Here is an 18600-nt window from a genome sequence, read left to right on the forward strand (position 1 = left end):
TGAAAACATTAAATAGAATCATACTAAGACTGCAACACTTCCTGTAAACGCCCCCTGGATTATTAAATGGAAACTGCCAACCAGGAAACTCCAAGCGTTCATCCAATGGTATAACTTCATCACTCGGCCACTGACAGAGGTGCGGCTAGCTGTTGTGGTGCAGCCAAAACAAAGCAGAAAGCATAATGATATTTGATATTTTCATTTTATTAATGAAAACTGCCAACTTTTAGCCGTTAATGTACAAAAACATCCCAATCCTGCTCTCTCGGTTGTCAAGTAATACTAAGCAGTAATCCTGGATACGACTAAGACATGGTAGTAAAAGAGCACTTTGTACAACATTTAGCTTCTGCAGGCGGCAGCACGCTGAATCCAACCGGAGCAACTGACTCACGTTTCCAAAGCTGTAGAACATCACGGGAGAGCTGTCATTTCTCTTGTATATAAAACACTTTGTATATTTCATATATTAACAGTACCCAATGTCTGTATATCATATGTCTTTGTGTAGGCTTCTATTGTTTATTGTATTTTTCACCTTTCACTCCACCTGCCGCCTTAGCAAATCACACATCTCATATATCTACACCAGGCCACCCTGAACATAACCCAAACACTTCCATTAGTAATAAAATGTGTCACGATTTAGTTCTCTGTAGAATACTTTTCATACCAACAGCAACTTACAGTATATTTATTCAAAATCACTTGGGTATAAAGTGCAATTGGCTGATTCTTAATAATAATTAGGAATGTAGTCAAAGAAACAGAAGTAAATGGAATCTTTCTGGTTTTTCTCTCGGAGACGCTAACACGTGGAGCCACATTTGTGACGTTAGCTTAAATAAATTGACTGTTCACTAGTCCCTGGTGCAGCAGGCCTGTCAAGCTTCGAACTTTGCAACATGAATAAACTGTGTACGGGCTCTGATCTGTGAGTAAGAGTTGGGGTCTTAATAGCTCAAGAAGTGGTGTTTAATAAATGTTCCAAAGATATAACATAAAATAAATGGATTAGCCTTAAGAAAGCACTTCTCTGGTTGAATTTAGCCTGGTTATGGCCCACAGTAGTAACTAAGCATTGTGCCCAGTGGTAAGAGCCCTGCCATAAACCCAATGTTAGGATTACAGCATATGTTGGGAAAATACTGTATATGCCTTAAACAACCACTGGGGGGAGTCAAGACGCCAATGTATCTTCTGCTGTTGTCCCATATAGCCTCACTCTGACATTATCCAGAAGTTTTACTCAGGGGCTGGCCTGAGACACTAGATAGTAATCTAGAGAATGTGAGGGGTTCAGTGCACGTCTGAAAGCAGCTTTAGAGTTAGCAGCTCTGTCCTGGTATTGATTTGGTTTGGATAAAGATGTGCTGCGTTTGCCGAAGTCAGTGGTTATTTCTCATTCTCCCATCCTAGCTCTGGTGTAAAAGTAGAGCAACCTTAAAAATGAAACACATCATATGTGATTTTTGAACTATGTATTTTTCTGACTTCTTTATGTCGTCACAACTCAAGAATATAATATTTCTATTGTATCTCTAGCCTGATTATTTGTGGAGGTATGTTACCATATTTTCGTTTATCTTCACCCTCGACCGATGAGCTCCAAATTGAATCCTCTGGAGACAAATTCCCATTCACCATCAAGTTCCCAAGTAACATTTTTTCTATATATTCAAAACAACATCAGGGGAGTTAGAATGAATAGAATTTGAATTACATTTAATTAAATAACTCAAATGCTGTATAAAACTCGGGCTACCACAACACAAACAATGCTGTTTCTTATTTACTTTATTGGCAATAATTAGCTTAATCAAGCCAATTATAGCCAATAAAATCAAAAAATCGTATATTTCCAAAATGACTTCTAATGTCCGAATGGTAGATCTGACACCATCACCTTTTTGTAAACTGCATATGTGACCGGCTTGACAGGCGTAGCAACAGTAGGTAAGAGTTTAGCGAATGGTCAGCACTTGCATATGATTGATGTTAAAATAAAAATACTTTTGCCTCATTCTGGTGCACATGGATATATAACGCTAGGCTTAGCAGCATTCGTAAATCCTGTTTACCAACAACTTTGCAGTCCTGAAGTCACATGGGACCCAGAGGATGACCTCGCAGAACGAAAGCAAATACACATGGCAGCATTACACTGCTGCGTGACATAAAGCTGTTTGCACATGTTAAATGTTCACTGTTGCTGCTGCTGCTTCATCATTCAACCCAGCACAGCGTCCTTCAGGAAAGAATCCACTCTCACAGCTCCCATTTTCCTGTGTTTCCTTTGTTTTAGAGAGGCATCAGCTTACATAAGAGAAAGTTACGACCCATTAGACAGCTTCATTCATCCCTTAGAGTTCTCACTACATCGCCTAAACACTGACAATCATCCTCAGCAGGTCGCTGTGAGGGCAGCTCATCCCTCAGTCCGTTAGGAGTCACACCATCAGTGGAGGGGGAGACTGATCCCAGCACAGATTTCCTCTCCCAGTCAGTCCTCAGGCCTGTAGGCTCCTGGTCAGTGTGTCTTCCTGGGCTCTTGGGTAAAAAGTGTGCATATGCAGAGTCATCAGACTGCACTGAGATCAGATCTCTATGTCCACGGGCCTGATTTCTCCAGTCTTATTCTCCCGCACCCACAGCTCTCTGTCCCTGGCTGGGTCCACATTCTGCAGGAGCTGGTCCACCGGCTCCATCGTCTGGACAAAGAGAGACATTTTTTAAAACACACACGTCTTTACTTTGTGTCTACTAAGAGGAGGCTATGTTCAATTCAACTTCATATTTATCTCACATGAGTATTAATGTGAGATATACTTAAAAAATATACAGGAGGTGCAAATATAAAAATAATCTCCACTTTGTCTGCTAGGCAGCTGCAGCCGCTGTAGCATAAATTAAATTAAATAACAATTAGATAAATAAATAATAATTAAAATAAGTAAATTAAAAAAATAAACCTGAAAAAAGCTGAACGTCAAGGGATGATCCTCTACAATTTGCGTAGTTTGTTAGAAACAAACTTGAGAGGCAGCTGGGTAGGTCAGCTGTTGTGTTTTAAATTGTGCAAAGACATTGATTGATTATCACAATCACTTCCTCTGGACAATATTGAACTAAAAAAATTCTGAGAAGACCCAGTGGGAGAACAAATATGATTTAACCATTTAACATTTGAGTTGAGAGACTACAGATTATACCAAATGCATAAGAGCACGCTTTGGATTCCACTGGACCCTGTGCTGTGTTACAGTTGTACTCACACTTTGGTTGAACATGTCCGTCTCGTGTCGGAGCGTGGTGTACTGACACAGGTGCTGTCGGATCATCTCCATCCGCTCCACCTCCAGCCGCTCCAGCTCCTGAGGACAAGAGCAGTGTGTGACAGCTCAGTAACAGAGAAATCTCTGGTAATCACAGGGATCTACACAGTGGTAAAACAGGACCAACAATATTTCTAACCATCAGTTGCAAAGTGTTTCATCAAGTGTTTACAGTTAAACATTTCACTCACAAGATTAAACTTCAAGTCCTTTGACACATTCTAAGGCAGAGATGAAGCTCCTGAACCCACAATGACCATCAAACTATCACAGCACGCGCTTTCAAGTCTTTGCATGTAAAGCATCAAGAGGAACAATGAGGCTTTTCTTATATATTTAAAATTATTATTTGACAACCAATACATCTGATGTTACCCAACCACATAACCAACAGCTTTATTTATATAGCACCTTTCAAATCAAATCAAGCAGTTGTATTCACACAGTCTCAACAGCAGAGGTCTTGGCATTCAGCCTATACCGAGGAATATCTAACAGGGACTCACCAGAAGATCTCAAGCTACGTGCTTAGGGAAGGGAGAGGTAAAAAAAAAATTATCATGCTTTCATAATTTGTTGAAAAGTTTGGCAGATGCATTTTTAACACACAGAAGGAGAGTAATCACGTTATGTTGAAGGCATGGGAACGCTCCATTACAATCATCCAGGAAATATTATGAATTAAAGCATGAGTCACTTTTTAAACATTTCTAGATATAGATAATCTCATTCTAGAAATTATTCAAATAATCTAAATTGGAAAAAAAAATAGCTGGCTGAGAGACTGGAGACCACTGCAATAGATAACAATCTGACTTACTCATCTATTATAAATATGTATTAGTACTTTGCAGATTCCGCTAATTATAGAAGTTCCTTAATTTCTCCATTGGGCAAAAAAAGTCTGTTTGAAAAAAAGCAAAATATCATCCTTTGTCGAGTTATATTATATTGTTATAAGGGATTAATTCTATTTGAAAATGACTTTATGTTATCTTTTTTTCAAGTTAACCGTTTTATTTTAAGTAATTTTATCAATAATTTGCACTTGTAGTTGTTTTGATGAAGTTTCATGGATCTGTCACAGAATGCAACACACTCATTTACAATTAATTTGGTCTAAATTGAAACATCTCATACTGCAGGCAAACTATAAACATCTGTATATAAGTAGGTGATACATCATCACTAAGTCAGTTTAAATATTTTCAATCTGTATTTTACTCTCCTATACTGCAGAAATAATGTGCCAAATCCTTTATTACAACATGTTATGACTAAAGCCGGAAAGAAACGACATTGCAACAGAGTCAAACTTCTCCAAACCAGTAAAACAGTGATTTCTTACCAGGCTCGTTGTGACCATCTCCTCAAACCATTTGGACTGAGACTGGTTGTAAAGGTCGACACAGCGCATCAGATCGTCTCCTGCAACAAAGAATAAAAACAGGCCGATTAGAAATATGTATTTATATACTATACACACAGCACTGTGCATGTAGTGTGCACTGCATCCAATAGATGGCACTACTGTCCAAGTATTCCTTCACAGCTGACGCGTTTGCTCCACCTCAGCTGACTCTATCTCCCACTCAGCACTGACAATCTGGACTGATAATTGATTTCATTAAGATCGCATAGAATCCATGATGAAGGGAGAGGTCTAATCTGCCCTGTCGTTAATGTTACCGCCTGTATCCTGTTGACAGCACAAACAAACACTAATCATGTGTGAGATTAGATCAGAGGGGAAATGATGCTGATCAGTCTCTTCTTCAGCAAATGACTCTCAATCCTCTGCTCTTGTTCATTTATATCAACGGTGTGTTTTTATGTTTGATTTGATGACAGCTCTATAGATCACAGCCAGCAAAGGATAGCGTTTCTTCAACTGGACCCTGGGGACCAAATCACACATGGCTACAAAAATAAAGAAATTCTCATTTATGTGAAGTTTCACAGCATCACTCACTATCCCATGCAACTGTTAGAGACATTTTTATTTCTTCTCTCTTTTATTTTCTTTCTTCTCTTACTCTCTTTATATTATATCTTATAGTTTAATGTTTAAATAAGAGCATAGTTTGTTGTTTGTGTTTGACATACATGTTAAGAACAGATTGACTGAAACTTGACTGTTTGCATCGGTACAGGTTGTAGTTAATCCAGTGAGAGGAATTTAATTAAATCTATGGGATAAATATGATGCCATATTGCAAAAATGAAAACAGAAAAAAGGTTTCTCGAAAAAGTTTCAACGTTTCAGAACTTTTTTCTACCGTACGTATATTACCATTGACAAGGTTACAACCCTGAAAACAAACTGATGCACTGGGAGACCAGTGAAACAGAAGAAGGGTCAAGATATGATTTCCAGAAATGAAACACAATTTAAAAACAATGCTGAATGTAATATTGTATCCATAAATGTTCTCAAACCTAAAATAAACTAGTTACATTTCAAATAATCTGTGGAAACAATATTTGTTTGTCTCCATGTGACTGCTGAGGTGATTACGACAGACAGTTGCAACACGTCAAGTTAAGAGCAGCACAGGAAACATTGCAACATTTGGTGATTTTTTTAAATTGTGAGCTAGCACAAATAAAGTTATTTCAGGAGTCCGGGGCTGAAAAAATTGGGAACCTCTGATCTTAAATATATTCTGTATTCAGCCTGTTGCAACTGCCAATGAAGCTATATGGTGTGTGCACTGACTTTAAACTCTATGCACCTTCCCATCAAAATGAAATATTGTGTCTTTATTTATTTATTACATGGACCCAAAATCCAGCCTGATGCATCTGGTAAAGGTTTAGTGGGTTTGAACAGCTCAAAGTCATAATGACTGACCTACTGGTGGGTCTCTGGGTTTTGACAAGTAAAAAGGAACAGATCTGTTTAATTGAATTTTTATGTGGACTGTGTATCCTCAGTCAGCTGAAAATATGCCTCTATTAATAGAAACCTGAGGGGAACAAATGTAAAAGAGCTGCTATTTATGCTGCAAAATCTGTTTTGTAAGTAAAAAGTAAAAAGAGCTAAATTAAAAAAAGGTGATCGTTGCCTCAGGTGACTGATATTGGGAAATCCTGTGAATAAGGAGACATGAATGAGCCGGTGCTGCATGTAATCCGATGCAGGGGGAGCACAAAGCGATAATGAGTCTTTGTTATGAGCAGACAGATGCCGCACTTTAGTTGTTTTGGCATCAGTCTCGTCTCTGCTTCCCTCGCACTGCGCTCGTCGTCACTGGCAGCCCGACGCCACCGTCAACAACTGCTGCTGTTTTTCTCCCCGGTTGCATAAGCAGCGCGGAGGACGTACGGGACGGATGACTCGTGTGTGTTTGCGTGTGTGAGAGGAGAGCCAGTATGGATGGAGGACTTGTGTGTGTGTGACAGCATGTGGTCATGCCTGGTTGAGTCATGACATCACACTTCTGCGGAGAGTCTACATCTGTTTACTCTTAGCTCGTCACTTTCCTCAGCTCGCTAACTTTCACAAAACCAATCCTCCTGCAGCAAAGTCTCTACTTTTTCACACGCACACACACACACACACATGCACACACACACACACACACACACACACACACACACGCACACACACACACACACACACACACACTGACATACACACGTTACACTGCTGGTCACTCCCAGGTGACAGTTTGTGTAAGAGGGAGATCAAGTTCATCAGGGCCCACTGAACTTAAATGCACTACTTCTCTTAGCGTATTTGAAGCCTGGCCCTTTAAGGAATGTTTGATTTGCTTTTGTTATTATTATGATACTGTTTTTATTTGTTTTGAGTCATTTTTACTGCCTTATCTCTTTTGTTGTCAATGTCCTTTTCGCCTTTATTGGTTTTTACCAACAAAAGCATTAGCATCCATCGTGGGTCAGTCAAACTTTGCCACTTTGCCTACCAGATATAGTGAAATAAAAAAAAAGAAATGTCCTCGCGATGATTTTGAACCTCGGCTGCTGACCACCGTCCTCAAGAGGAAGTAGAAGACGACTTGTTCAACTTGGTTCGTGGACTGACTGTTAGCATGCTGCCCCACCCCCCCCCACTGACTGCCTCTCCAACAAGAAGGCTCCTCTTGAGTGTACTTAGCTCCACCAAGGCCCAACAGTCCCCCTATGAAACCACATTTAAATTCACTAGATCGTGGTTTTTATTTCAATCAGCACCAAAATTACACATAATAAAAAACATCAGTCCTCTTAACATGTCTGATTATTCCCATCCAGATCTGCACCAAAATTTGATGAGTTCTTTCCTGACCTATATTGAATCCTTCCACCAAGTTTCATGGTTATCTGTCCTGTGGTTTTTGTGAAATTTTGCATACAAACAAACACAACAACCAACAATCAAACAGGGGTGAAACCATAACCTCCTTGGCAGATGTTCAATATTCTGTGCTAAATAAGATAGATTAAAGGCAAAGGTATTATTTGTCACAAGATTAACAGTAAAAGACTTGAGTCTGTTACATCTAAGCTGTGTGGGTGTGGTTTGACTGACATGACAACACCATTTCCCAATAAGTACATGCACATTAATCCAGATAAGTTGTTAATAGCCTGTCTCACACCATGTCAGCTCTCTGTCCCGACTCCTCCCCCAAAACTGAGATTTTCCAAATCAGCCTCCAGAGTGTGTAAATCAAATCATCGGCTTGGCGTTCCACTGCATGCGCGGTAAACACAGCTTTTACAAAACAATGCTCTGAGGTTCTGTGCAGCAGTTAAGTCAATACAACCTTTATTCACCTCCCACTCTTTCTGTGATTGTTTATTTTATGTAGCCGAAGACAAAGAAGGGGGGTTTTCATGAACCTGAATTCATGTTGATTTTCAAAACATATTTCATCGGCGCAGAACAGCAGCTTGGGAATAACCTCAGGTTACGAGTGCATGGCTGCGGTGAAATAATTATTTCATAATCGCCAAAAACTGAAAAATGTGAAGATAAGAACAACCATGATGTTAATTTGGCAGAAGACAAAGTGCAGTTGACACATGTTAACAATAAGGAAAATATAGAATTTCAGCAGCCCTGCCCTTTTTTTCCTCACTCTTTTTTAACCCTTTCTAAAAAGGTAAAGTTCAACTTAAAAGACTCAAACAAATCAAAAAAGGACGCAATTTCTTTTTATTTGCTCATAAATTGACCTTTTCATTTATTGAGAGAAAATTATAATTCCTCTAGCTGCCACCAGAAAAAAATCCCTGTATTATTTCAAGAGATAATAGACACTTAAATATGTTTTTAGCATCAAAACTAAATTATATGACACATCAAGGCTGGTTTTAAATATCCAATTACTATATCTTATATATCTTTATAGTTATTGTGGCGAAGCTGACCACCACCACCAACCATTTGTCAGTAGGAATCTGGAAAGAAGTGCTCATTTTCAAATCTATGCAGAAAATAAACCCCTAAACAATTCAGAGTTGTCCCCCAGTCCTCTCCTATGCCACAGTTTAAAGGCTCAGGACGACCCTGGTCTTGGCCGACTAGAAAAACCAGGGGCTGAGAAGCCTTTATACAGAATTTTTGTTTCAAATGTGTGTGTGTGCTGCTACTGGAATTATCGCTCACAGCCAGACAACCCATATGACTTAGCTTTAGCAAGCTAATTGGTAAGTAATATGTGTGTGTGTGTCAGCTGGCTGGGGGTTGGTGGCAGGTAGGCATGTATAAGCCATTCTAAATGCACTTTTTTTATTTATTTCTAAGTCAATTAATTCTTCCCACTAATAAAAAAACATAATGCATAATCTCTATGTTGGAGTTGTTGAAGTGACTTTATGGGTTGTTTGCGTGGGTGTGTGTCCCAGGGGCTATGGAGTTATTCCACGCCCGCGCCTTTCTGTCAGTCTGGTGTGAACAGACTCGTCGAGTTAAGAATGTGTCTGACCCCCTCTTCTTCCCCTCACTCCCATCCTAACATAAAAAAAGTCCCAGTCTGGCTCGAAGTGCTGACAAAGCTCATGAGTCATGTAAAAAGACAAACACAGCATCTCGACACACATTGGATCTCTCCAGTGAAGGGCTGGAGAAACACTGGAGGAGGATAAAGAGTTATGGGCAGTAAGTTAACTATTTACTGAACTGTATGAGCTGTGCTCCCAGGGGAGTCTGAATTGCGGCTGCAGGGCAGCGCTGACATAAACCACTGCTGATCATACTCATGATTTCTGATGAGAATCTAACATTAGAGTTGGGGGTGGGGACTTTCATAGGGTGAATGATGAAATCCAGATCCACATATCTGCTGTATGGACAAACACTGTTCCAAAACGTATTTTCTTTGCATTTTAATCCAAGCCACAAGAGAACACAAATCTCCCCAAAGTCTTTGGGCCTGTCTAACTCTTAGGTCAAGAATCTTAACTGTCTCAAAAGTCTCAGGCCGTGGTTCTCTGTACGAAAACAGTGGATGGCTCACTTCTGAATGACCCCGAGTTTGAGAGCGTTTTCACAATTGATAATCCGAAACCAAAGTTCATGTCTTTGTTTCATTGTTTACATTTGATCTGGTTCGTTTTGGTTTCACATTGAGATCAAAAAGTATTTCTGTTTACATGGAGAAAATGAATTGACCAGTTAACCGAAACACCCTGTTTAGGCTGCTGCCACCACAAACCGACTTTTGATTAAGCAGAAGTTGGATGGATGAATGGATTCTCACAAAACTGTCATCATGTTTAGGATTCATATTTTCAAGGATTTTCCACATGATTTTGATGACTATCACATAAAAATGTCCTCATGCCTCCGTGTTGCACCTTGACAAAGCAAATCAAACTATATTTTCAGTCTCCCCAGAGGATTTTCTTCAGTTTATCCTTGTTACCCATCTATATCACAAAGGTTCCTCTTTTGTTCACAGAGCTGCTAGCCTGACAAAATCTAGATTATAATCAGGGTCTAGTGTTGTGTATGTTTTGTAAAGGCTTTTTAAAGACACTTGGCTTTTTAGCAAAAAATCCCCAAAATGAACTGCACTTACAAAGGAAAAGAAAACCGCCGCTGTTTTTACTGTAAAAGCAGAAGTAAGGAAAATGTATTCATTGCAATCAGTGCCGATTATTGTCAAACCTTAGTTCTTTTGAAGGAGCTTGCAACATGAATACAGTGACCAACACTCACTCCCCATTTAAAATAACAGACCGTGGACCACAGTTTGACCTTGACGTCGGCCTCTCACCTGCTTGTGTGGATTTCCTGCGGGCCTTCTTGATATCCTCTTCGATCTTGCTGCTGAGTTTGATCTCCAGCTGCTGAGTCTTCAACTCCAGCTCCTTCTGTCGGTCAGCCAGAGCTCTGCGGGCCTGATGGTAGATAAGAGAAGCAGAGAAAATCAAGCTCAGATCTGAGAAAAACCCCTTTGTGAAAAATCATGAGGCTTAATCTCACAAAGGATCTGCTCTTACATTTCTGGCATAAAAACTTTTTCTTCAACGATTGAGTGGCTTTCTTGAAACAAACATCTAAATACCTAAAGAGATAAACGTTTGCAGCCACTGTTACTGTTACACTCTTACCAACATGGCCAGTGTCTTATTTCCTGAACAGCTTTAAAGAGATACTTCACACTTATTTGTATTTTTGAACAATAAACTAAATGATACAGCTGTTCTTTGAATAAATACTTTAATGCTGGTTTTAACATCACAGTTTCTAACAAATTTGACTTTACAAAGACAATGCTTGCTTAAAGTAAACTGACATTTATATTTATTTGATAATATGGACACCCTTTAATCAATGACCACTTGTGTTCACTGTTCTAATCTATGTTAAAACTAAAATGTCTCGGGACAATCGTGGTCTCAGCGTTCAGAAAACTCTTATATGACATTTCTGTTAAGTGTGTGGTTTGCTATTGAAGACCTTTACAACTTTTAGCAAGCTAATTGACCTATTTTGTGTGTGTGTGTTTTTTGAATTTACAGAGGGAAGGGTATTTTAGCCAATACTTAAGGGTGTAGTTACACTTTAAATGCTCAGTTGTCGATCGGATGCGTTTATGAGAGAGAAAAGATTTTGTCCCTTCTCAGAGCGAACGCTGCACAGATGACAGATGATGTGAGACAGATTCGCGGTTGCCTTCAGGCTGCAGCCAATAGCTTTTCATTGTACATATACAAAAAGCAAGACGCATTCCAGTGACAGGAAACAGCCGTCTGCTTATGGAGGAGTTGTGGAATTTTAATCACCAGCAAGATGATGCCTGACTTTCTGCCACTGCCAAATAAGAGGACAGGGCTGCGTTCAAATTAGAGCTGCTTTAAATCAGCTTTTTGGTGAGTGCGTGTACCTTCTCCACTGACGCGTAGCGACCAACCAGCTGCTTCCGTAGGTCTGCGATGTGGTGGTCGAACCTCTTCATGTCCTTCTTGAAGTTCTCCCTGAAGCTCAGCAGAGGCTTCTCCACTTCACTCTGGAGCTGCTCGAACAAAACACAACCAACATCTCAACAAGAGGGAGGTTTGCAGCTGGACCCTCTTTGCATTGTGAGGGCTCATCTGACAGGCTCACATTGATGCTGAAGTAAAGGTCAGGCTCAAACGGTGGCATGTGAGGACAGCGAGTTTGCAACAGGACAAAGGTAGAGGAAGAAGAAGAAGAAGAAGAAGAAGGGGAAGAAGAAAAATCCCACAGAAAAGTAATTTTCACTCTTTCTTGTTTGAATATTTTTTCCTCTTGTGGTGGGACTCAGAAGAAATTGACTGTCCAAACGCATGTGCAACCTCTGATTACTTTCACACCCGTGATAACTGAAAAGAATAAATATGCCTGGCAGCTATTAGGTACTGAATGACGATATGAATCCAGGTGCAGATACAGTAACTCTTCATGCATATAAAGTGGCGCTGAAGCAGAGAGTCATGAAATGAATTATGCTATTTAAATTTCAGTGATGATAAAGGTATCAATCAAAGGGGAAATCACTATAATTCCCCCTCGACTTATATCTGATTTAATTATCTGTAAAACATAATTAGCTCCATTCCCTTTAGCTGCTTTCTAAATGAAGTCATCATCCTGCCACACTGTGTTAGTTTAGATGAGAAATATTTCAGTTTATGGAGCCAAACAACATCCAAAACCAAAAATGCCAACGTTGCTGAACGTCCTTCTCGGATTTATCAGATTTCTGATTGTTAAACAAATGTTTTAAAATAAAGCTGAAGACGATATTATTAATCCAAATGACTTAGATTTGAGTATGAAGCTTGTCATTGTTCACATGGTCCTAGAAGGCCAGCAGGTATCCTGTCCCAGAGGTCAATGGTTTTTGAAATCTGCAAATCCTTCCTGTAGCCGTGTTCTTAGTCCATTTCCACTCAAATCCTTCCTCCTGCCCCCGGAACCAGGAACAGTGACACACATCTGTGCATCCCTGAAAGATAACATCAGCGACTCCACTTCCTCCATCAGTCCAGCTGCAACCCTGGCCTCTGCTCGTATCCCCACCCAAAACAAACTTTATTTTTTAATTAAGAGCAATAAAAGCCCTACAAGCCAGTGATATGGATATCAAGAGATTAGTTAATAATAATAATAATATTCTCTAGGTTTTATATGTATTTTATTTGCGTGGAACTGCTGATCATGTGTCGCTCAAGAAGAATCAAATCTATATCCCATTGAGAGGAAGTCACAAGCCTCAGTGAAAAATGTACAGAATGTGTCTCAGCCCACGGAGCCATCATGAAGCCCCTTACTGTATGTGAATAAATCTGAGGGAGGACAATCTTCCTTGCTACTCACATGTGCTGTATAGGCTGCTGAGCCCACGGTCAATATGGATTCAAACTGTTAAACAGGTTCTAAACTCCATGGTACTCGTATCAGTTCTGTAATGCAAGGGGTAAAATGTCACAGATGACAATGGCAAGATTTTAGATATTTTCCACAATTGTATTTTTGTACCTCCACTGAATCTGTTTAAAATCTGATCAGATCACCTGACTGCATTTGTGTCTTGTGGTGCTGTTTTGTTTCAAGATCCAAACAATGAAAAACAAGCGTAGAATGTTGTTAATGTGAAACATTCAAATAAAATTAAACAAAAATCTAAATCTACAAAAGTAAGACAAGTTGAATTAATCTGCAATTATCCTATTTATCATCCTATTTATCATCCATCGAATCACATCTTGTACCCTATCCTAACCTGTATCCTATCCTATCTATCATATATCCTATCCTATAGTGTCTGTTCCCACCCTATCCTAACTTACCCAAAATTAACCTATCCTATCCTATTTTATCTATCATTTATGCTATCATTTAACCTATCCTATCCTATTTTATCTATCATTTATGCTATCCTATCCTATCATGTCTGTACATAGATAACTGTTAAATGAACTTAATATATGATATGCAGAGCCACGTGAGTGATTAGCTTTGTTTAACATTTGTGTTAGCTGTGCGGAAACCCATTTTTTCAAATTTTACTAAATATATTTATTGAAACACAGATTTGAACCATAAAGAAGCCGTTACATATCTTCCAAGTTCCCATTTAGTTTTTGTTGAATTAAAACATCCCCAAAAATTGGATTCAGATTGCATTTGAAGTGAAATCTGCAGCAAAACTGATTTAAAGTGTCCTGGACACTAAGTTGCTCTAAGCTGCAAAGATTGAGGTGAAGATGTTTCAGCACAGTTGAAAACCATTTCAACCTGAAGAAAAGAATTTGCACTTCCGTGAAGCTTCATGACTCCATCTCATGGAAGAACGGGGGAGGTAAAGTCAAAGATCTAAGAAAATACCAGACGGAGCCTGGTAAACTCTGAGAGCAGAGGCTAAGCTGTCGAACAAACACAACACAGATGCAGTCTGCACACACTGGTAACATCTGCACTGTCACTACATTGGCTGTTTGTTGTGCAAACGAACACAAATTCAACATCCACATTTTAATAGATTAATGGAGGAGGACAGTCACTCGTGATTAATCGTTCATGAACGTGACTTCAGGTTTGTTCATCAAGCAGTTTGCGGATTTGCAGGGATGAAATGAAATGTGCTGAATTACCTTCGAGGAGAACTTTAGGTGAACTTCAGCTTCGTCTGTGAGGCTCTTCTTCAGCTGGGCCCAGGCCTCCCCCAGAGTCCTGAGAACAGATAAGGAGGAGGGAGTGAGTGTGTGTGTTTAATATCTCACACCGTTAGGACCACACACACTTTTTACGTTAAGACAAGGAGGGAAAGCAGAAAGTCTCGGGGAAAAGGGGGGGGGTGTAGGACACAGCTGGAGAAATTGCAGAGTGAATCCTATTACACACACACACACACACACACACACACACACACACACACACACACACACACACACACACACACACACACACACACACACACACACACACACACACACACACACACACACACACACACACACACACACACACACACACACACACTGTTAGACACACAAACACACACACACATAGTTCAGCAGCAGAGTCAGAGTTAAAGTTCACAGATACACAAAATCTCTGAGAGCTGAGCTGAGGTCCACAGCCAGTTCAGCAGATGATTAGGACGAATTGGACATGAGATATGGCTCAGCTTATTCTTTGCCTATGAGTTCAGCTTTTCACCCCAGCTGGGGGCTATAACACTGAGAGGGCTCGGATTGTTCGCGTAGATAAGCGTAAAAAATGAATTTAACCAATGCACATCACGTCACGTCATAATTGTAGGCCAGCGACGGTGATTCATGATTCCTGAATCATCTTCATAGTTCATCTTCAAGCTGCGGACAGTAAAACAATCATCCTGCAGGCAGGGAGTCACAGCCATGAGGCTCTGGGTTTGGAACCAGCCGTCTGTGTGGGTAAGCGGGACACTTCAAAGCATCGCTCTGAATGAAGACATGTGTGGAATTCCCTCAGACTGACATCCAAAACATTCCTAACACTGTCAGAGCAAAGTCTGGCACCTGCAGCTCCACAGCAGCAACAAAGGGTCGAATCGTTTTTGTGCTTTTTACAGTCCAATAAATAATATATCTATGATAACCATCCAAGCAGGTTGAGGAAGGTATTGGCTGTTTATTAGTGTGCACTGCATTACCTGCTTTTGTCACATTAACTGACATTTCCCCTTATTGGGTCACATTCCGCGCAAACATGTTGTTTCAACAGGAATTCAGCATTTTAAGCAAGCAAATAGTTGACTTCTTCGAATCTGTGGGTTCTGTACCTTAGAAAAAATACAAACAACTTTAAGACACATTTGTTCATATCTCCAATCATTACGAGCTACAAAAGTTGCAGTCCCCAGTGACAGACAATCCTTTGCAAATAAACAAACTATATGAAAATGAAAAATGAATCTCCCTCCCTGTACTTCCACCATCCAACCGAACTGAAACAGTGCATGATGGGTCGCTATAGAGAGTCGTCACATGCCTTGCAGCTACATCTCTACCAAACAAATGGTAAATTCAGGAATAAATAGACAGCTGGTTCTGGGCTCTGGCCGGTCGGATGGTAGGAACTGACCAACAAAACAGCGATTGTGCTGTCTGACAACAGAGCGGCCTGAGGGAGAGAATAATGGAAGTATTGTGTTGCACTTTTCTGGGTGTGGGCAGACTAAGCTGGTTGGCATAATCTGGATTCTATATAGGACAATTCCATCCCACTCTGAACCTCTATTACCATGCTAATATGAAGAGGAGTTTTCTTATATGCAAATAAACAGTGCAGGGGAGGGTAAGCCTAGCTAAACCTTGCTTGCACGGTCGCTCGCACATTACAGTTTGCCCACTTTCTTGGTCTCATTTAGACTTTTCATGAACTAAAGACTACAGTCCATTTCTATGAGGCATCAGCAGAAAGACATGCTAGATAGAAGTGTGGCAAGTAGGAGACAGTGGTAAATAAAATACAGCGTCACAGTAGCAGTAGATACAGTAGTCATAAATGCAGACACCTGATTCAGAAATGTAATATACACAACACATCTGTTTTACTGGACCGCTGTGCTGGTGAGAGAGAGCTTAGTTGCAATGCAAAGCTTTAGATTCACCAGTTGATCTACGTTATGATCGACAACTTTGGTCATGAGCTCGGAGGTTGTGACCAAAAGAACGAGATCACAAATACGAGCAGCCAAATTTAGTTTCCTACGACTTGAGTACAGTGGAGCCTCTGCTCCTTCATGTCAAAAGGGGCCAATTGAAGTGGCTCCAGCATCAAATCAGGATGCGTCCCGGAAGCCTTCCATTGGAGGTTTACCGGGCACGCAAAATTTGGAGGAGATCCAGAGGTCCCTGAATTCTCTAGGGAACACCTACAGTATATCGCCAGGGAGCATGAAAACACCTGGCAGGGGAGAGGAATGTCTGACACATCCTGCTAAGCCAGCCACTGCAGGATCCAATCTCATATACGTGCAAGAACATGGATGGATGGATGGACAGCATACATCTAAATTTGCTAACGTTAGCTAGCGTTAGCCAACAGAAAGTACTACTGCTCACACCTGAACATGTTAGGCTAGCAGCAAACCCCTCACCTCAAACAGCAGTACAGACTGCGATGTGACATGGTTTAATTGTGAGTAAGACCCCTCCCAACCCCCCTTGTCCCCTGGCGGAGTATCAACTGTCACTGAAAAAAAAATCCCAAAACAAAAGCTTTATAAAGATCCATTAAAATATATTTCACACAAAAACAACATATAATAGTAGATGTTACAATGTGGTCATATTTTCCATGTTTAGATAAATGTATAAACCTAGATTTTTTAGGAATATTATTATTATTATATTATTTAAGGTCAAAATATCACTTCCCTTTTTGAGACTGTTCTTTTCTGAAATAACTTTTTTAGACAAACACCATTAGGCTGATCCATCTAAGTTTATATCTAATGAAAATAGCATGAGAAAAATACCAATGAGATGTTGTAATGAAATACTTAGATGATGTTTTGAACATGTTTCCAGACTGATGATTTCCACATTTTGACATTCAGGCACATTGCTATGCACTCCCACTGTGTCCCTGAGGAATCTCTTAATAAAGATGAGTTTAATAACAACACGGTAGGTGGCGTCTCAACCAATCACGGCTCCTACTCTTCGGGGGCTTTAGCTGGCCTTTCCCCTCTCGGCTCCCTGTTCCTTTACTTTCCATGTCTCTGCGTTCCCTCGGAGAATCTGACAAAGAGCTGCCCTCAGCGTGATATCCCCTCTGCTGCCAGGCCGGGGGAAAGAGGAGTGGCTGCAAACTCCTTCTCGCTGCAGGGCTTCCCTGGATTCCTGCTTCCACTCCAACCCCCAACACACACAACTAAATGTCTGTCTCCTCAAATCTCATCACCCTCATCTTCACTCTTACCCCCCCCCCCCCCTTTGCATCTACACTTCTATCCTCCCTCCCTCCTCTCCTCCACTCTCTGTTGATTGCTGTAGTATGCTGCAGGACTGAGATCAAAGCATGCAGTGATTTACAGGAAGGCCATACTGTTTCACAGCTTCACTGGCAGGGCCTCCAGACCCCAGCTCACACTGGGATGTCTTGCCTGGATGGGTTAGTTGACTGGCTGGCTCACTGAGGAGCCGTCTGCCTGGCTGGCTAATTCTGATTAGTGTTTATTTACAACAAGATAAAAAGATAGAAGAGGCTGTAATGTGAGACTTTAGCTATCTCGGGGGCCATATTCTTCAGAGGTTACATTTTGAAGAACGATTACATCAGAACAGTGCGATGAGTTTGTCTCATGTTGAAGACTTCACCATTTTCATTCCAGAGTAATGAAGGACCCAAAGCAGAATCCAATTACTACATGATTAAATGTAAATATCAGGCTTCAACTTATTCAAATAGCAAACAGTAATAACTAGCATTAGTGATTGGGCAGCCGAGATGCAGTAAGAACAGTGGCTACAGCTACAAGCAGGTACATCATTGACATCAACATCAGTGAAGATGAACAACCAGCATGTATAAATGTAGTTCAAAGTAATATCTCAACGTGGAAAGTTCTTTACAAGCAGGTGCAAACCAACTGACACATGGCCCAGGGGATAACTTGCTCCAAAACAAGCACACATCGAACCAAGAGACCAGTCGAAGGATGATGTGAAAAGGGGGAAGTCAAGCAGAGGCAACGGTGAACTACCAACCAAAGTGAACAGCAGCCACTGGTGTGTGTCACAAGCTGAATTGCTTTGGTTCCAACTGAGCTTAACTTACTTCTTA

The 18600-nt window shown here is 40.5% G+C and overlaps 1 protein-coding gene across 1 annotated transcript in view; it reads right to left on the reverse strand.

The window, feature by feature from the left end:
- Window positions 1-1483: 1483 nt before the first annotated feature.
- The window catches only part of gas7b (growth arrest-specific 7b), a 59961-nt gene continuing 42844 nt past the window's right edge, over window positions 1484-18600 (reverse strand). Inside the window, exons 9-14 of the mRNA XM_061094406.1 lie at window positions 14418-14496; window positions 11684-11812; window positions 10571-10694; window positions 4687-4766; window positions 3279-3377; window positions 1484-2714 (exon numbers count right to left, since the gene is read on the reverse strand). Of these exons, the coding sequence (XP_060950389.1) occupies window positions 2601-2714; window positions 3279-3377; window positions 4687-4766; window positions 10571-10694; window positions 11684-11812; window positions 14418-14496 (625 nt within the window). The 3' untranslated portion in view covers window positions 1484-2600. The remainder of the gene's footprint in view (window positions 2715-3278; window positions 3378-4686; window positions 4767-10570; window positions 10695-11683; window positions 11813-14417; window positions 14497-18600) is intronic.

Source organism: Limanda limanda, chromosome 21 (genome assembly GCF_963576545.1).
Source record: "Limanda limanda chromosome 21, fLimLim1.1, whole genome shotgun sequence".
NCBI lineage: Eukaryota > Metazoa > Chordata > Actinopteri > Pleuronectiformes > Pleuronectidae > Limanda > Limanda limanda.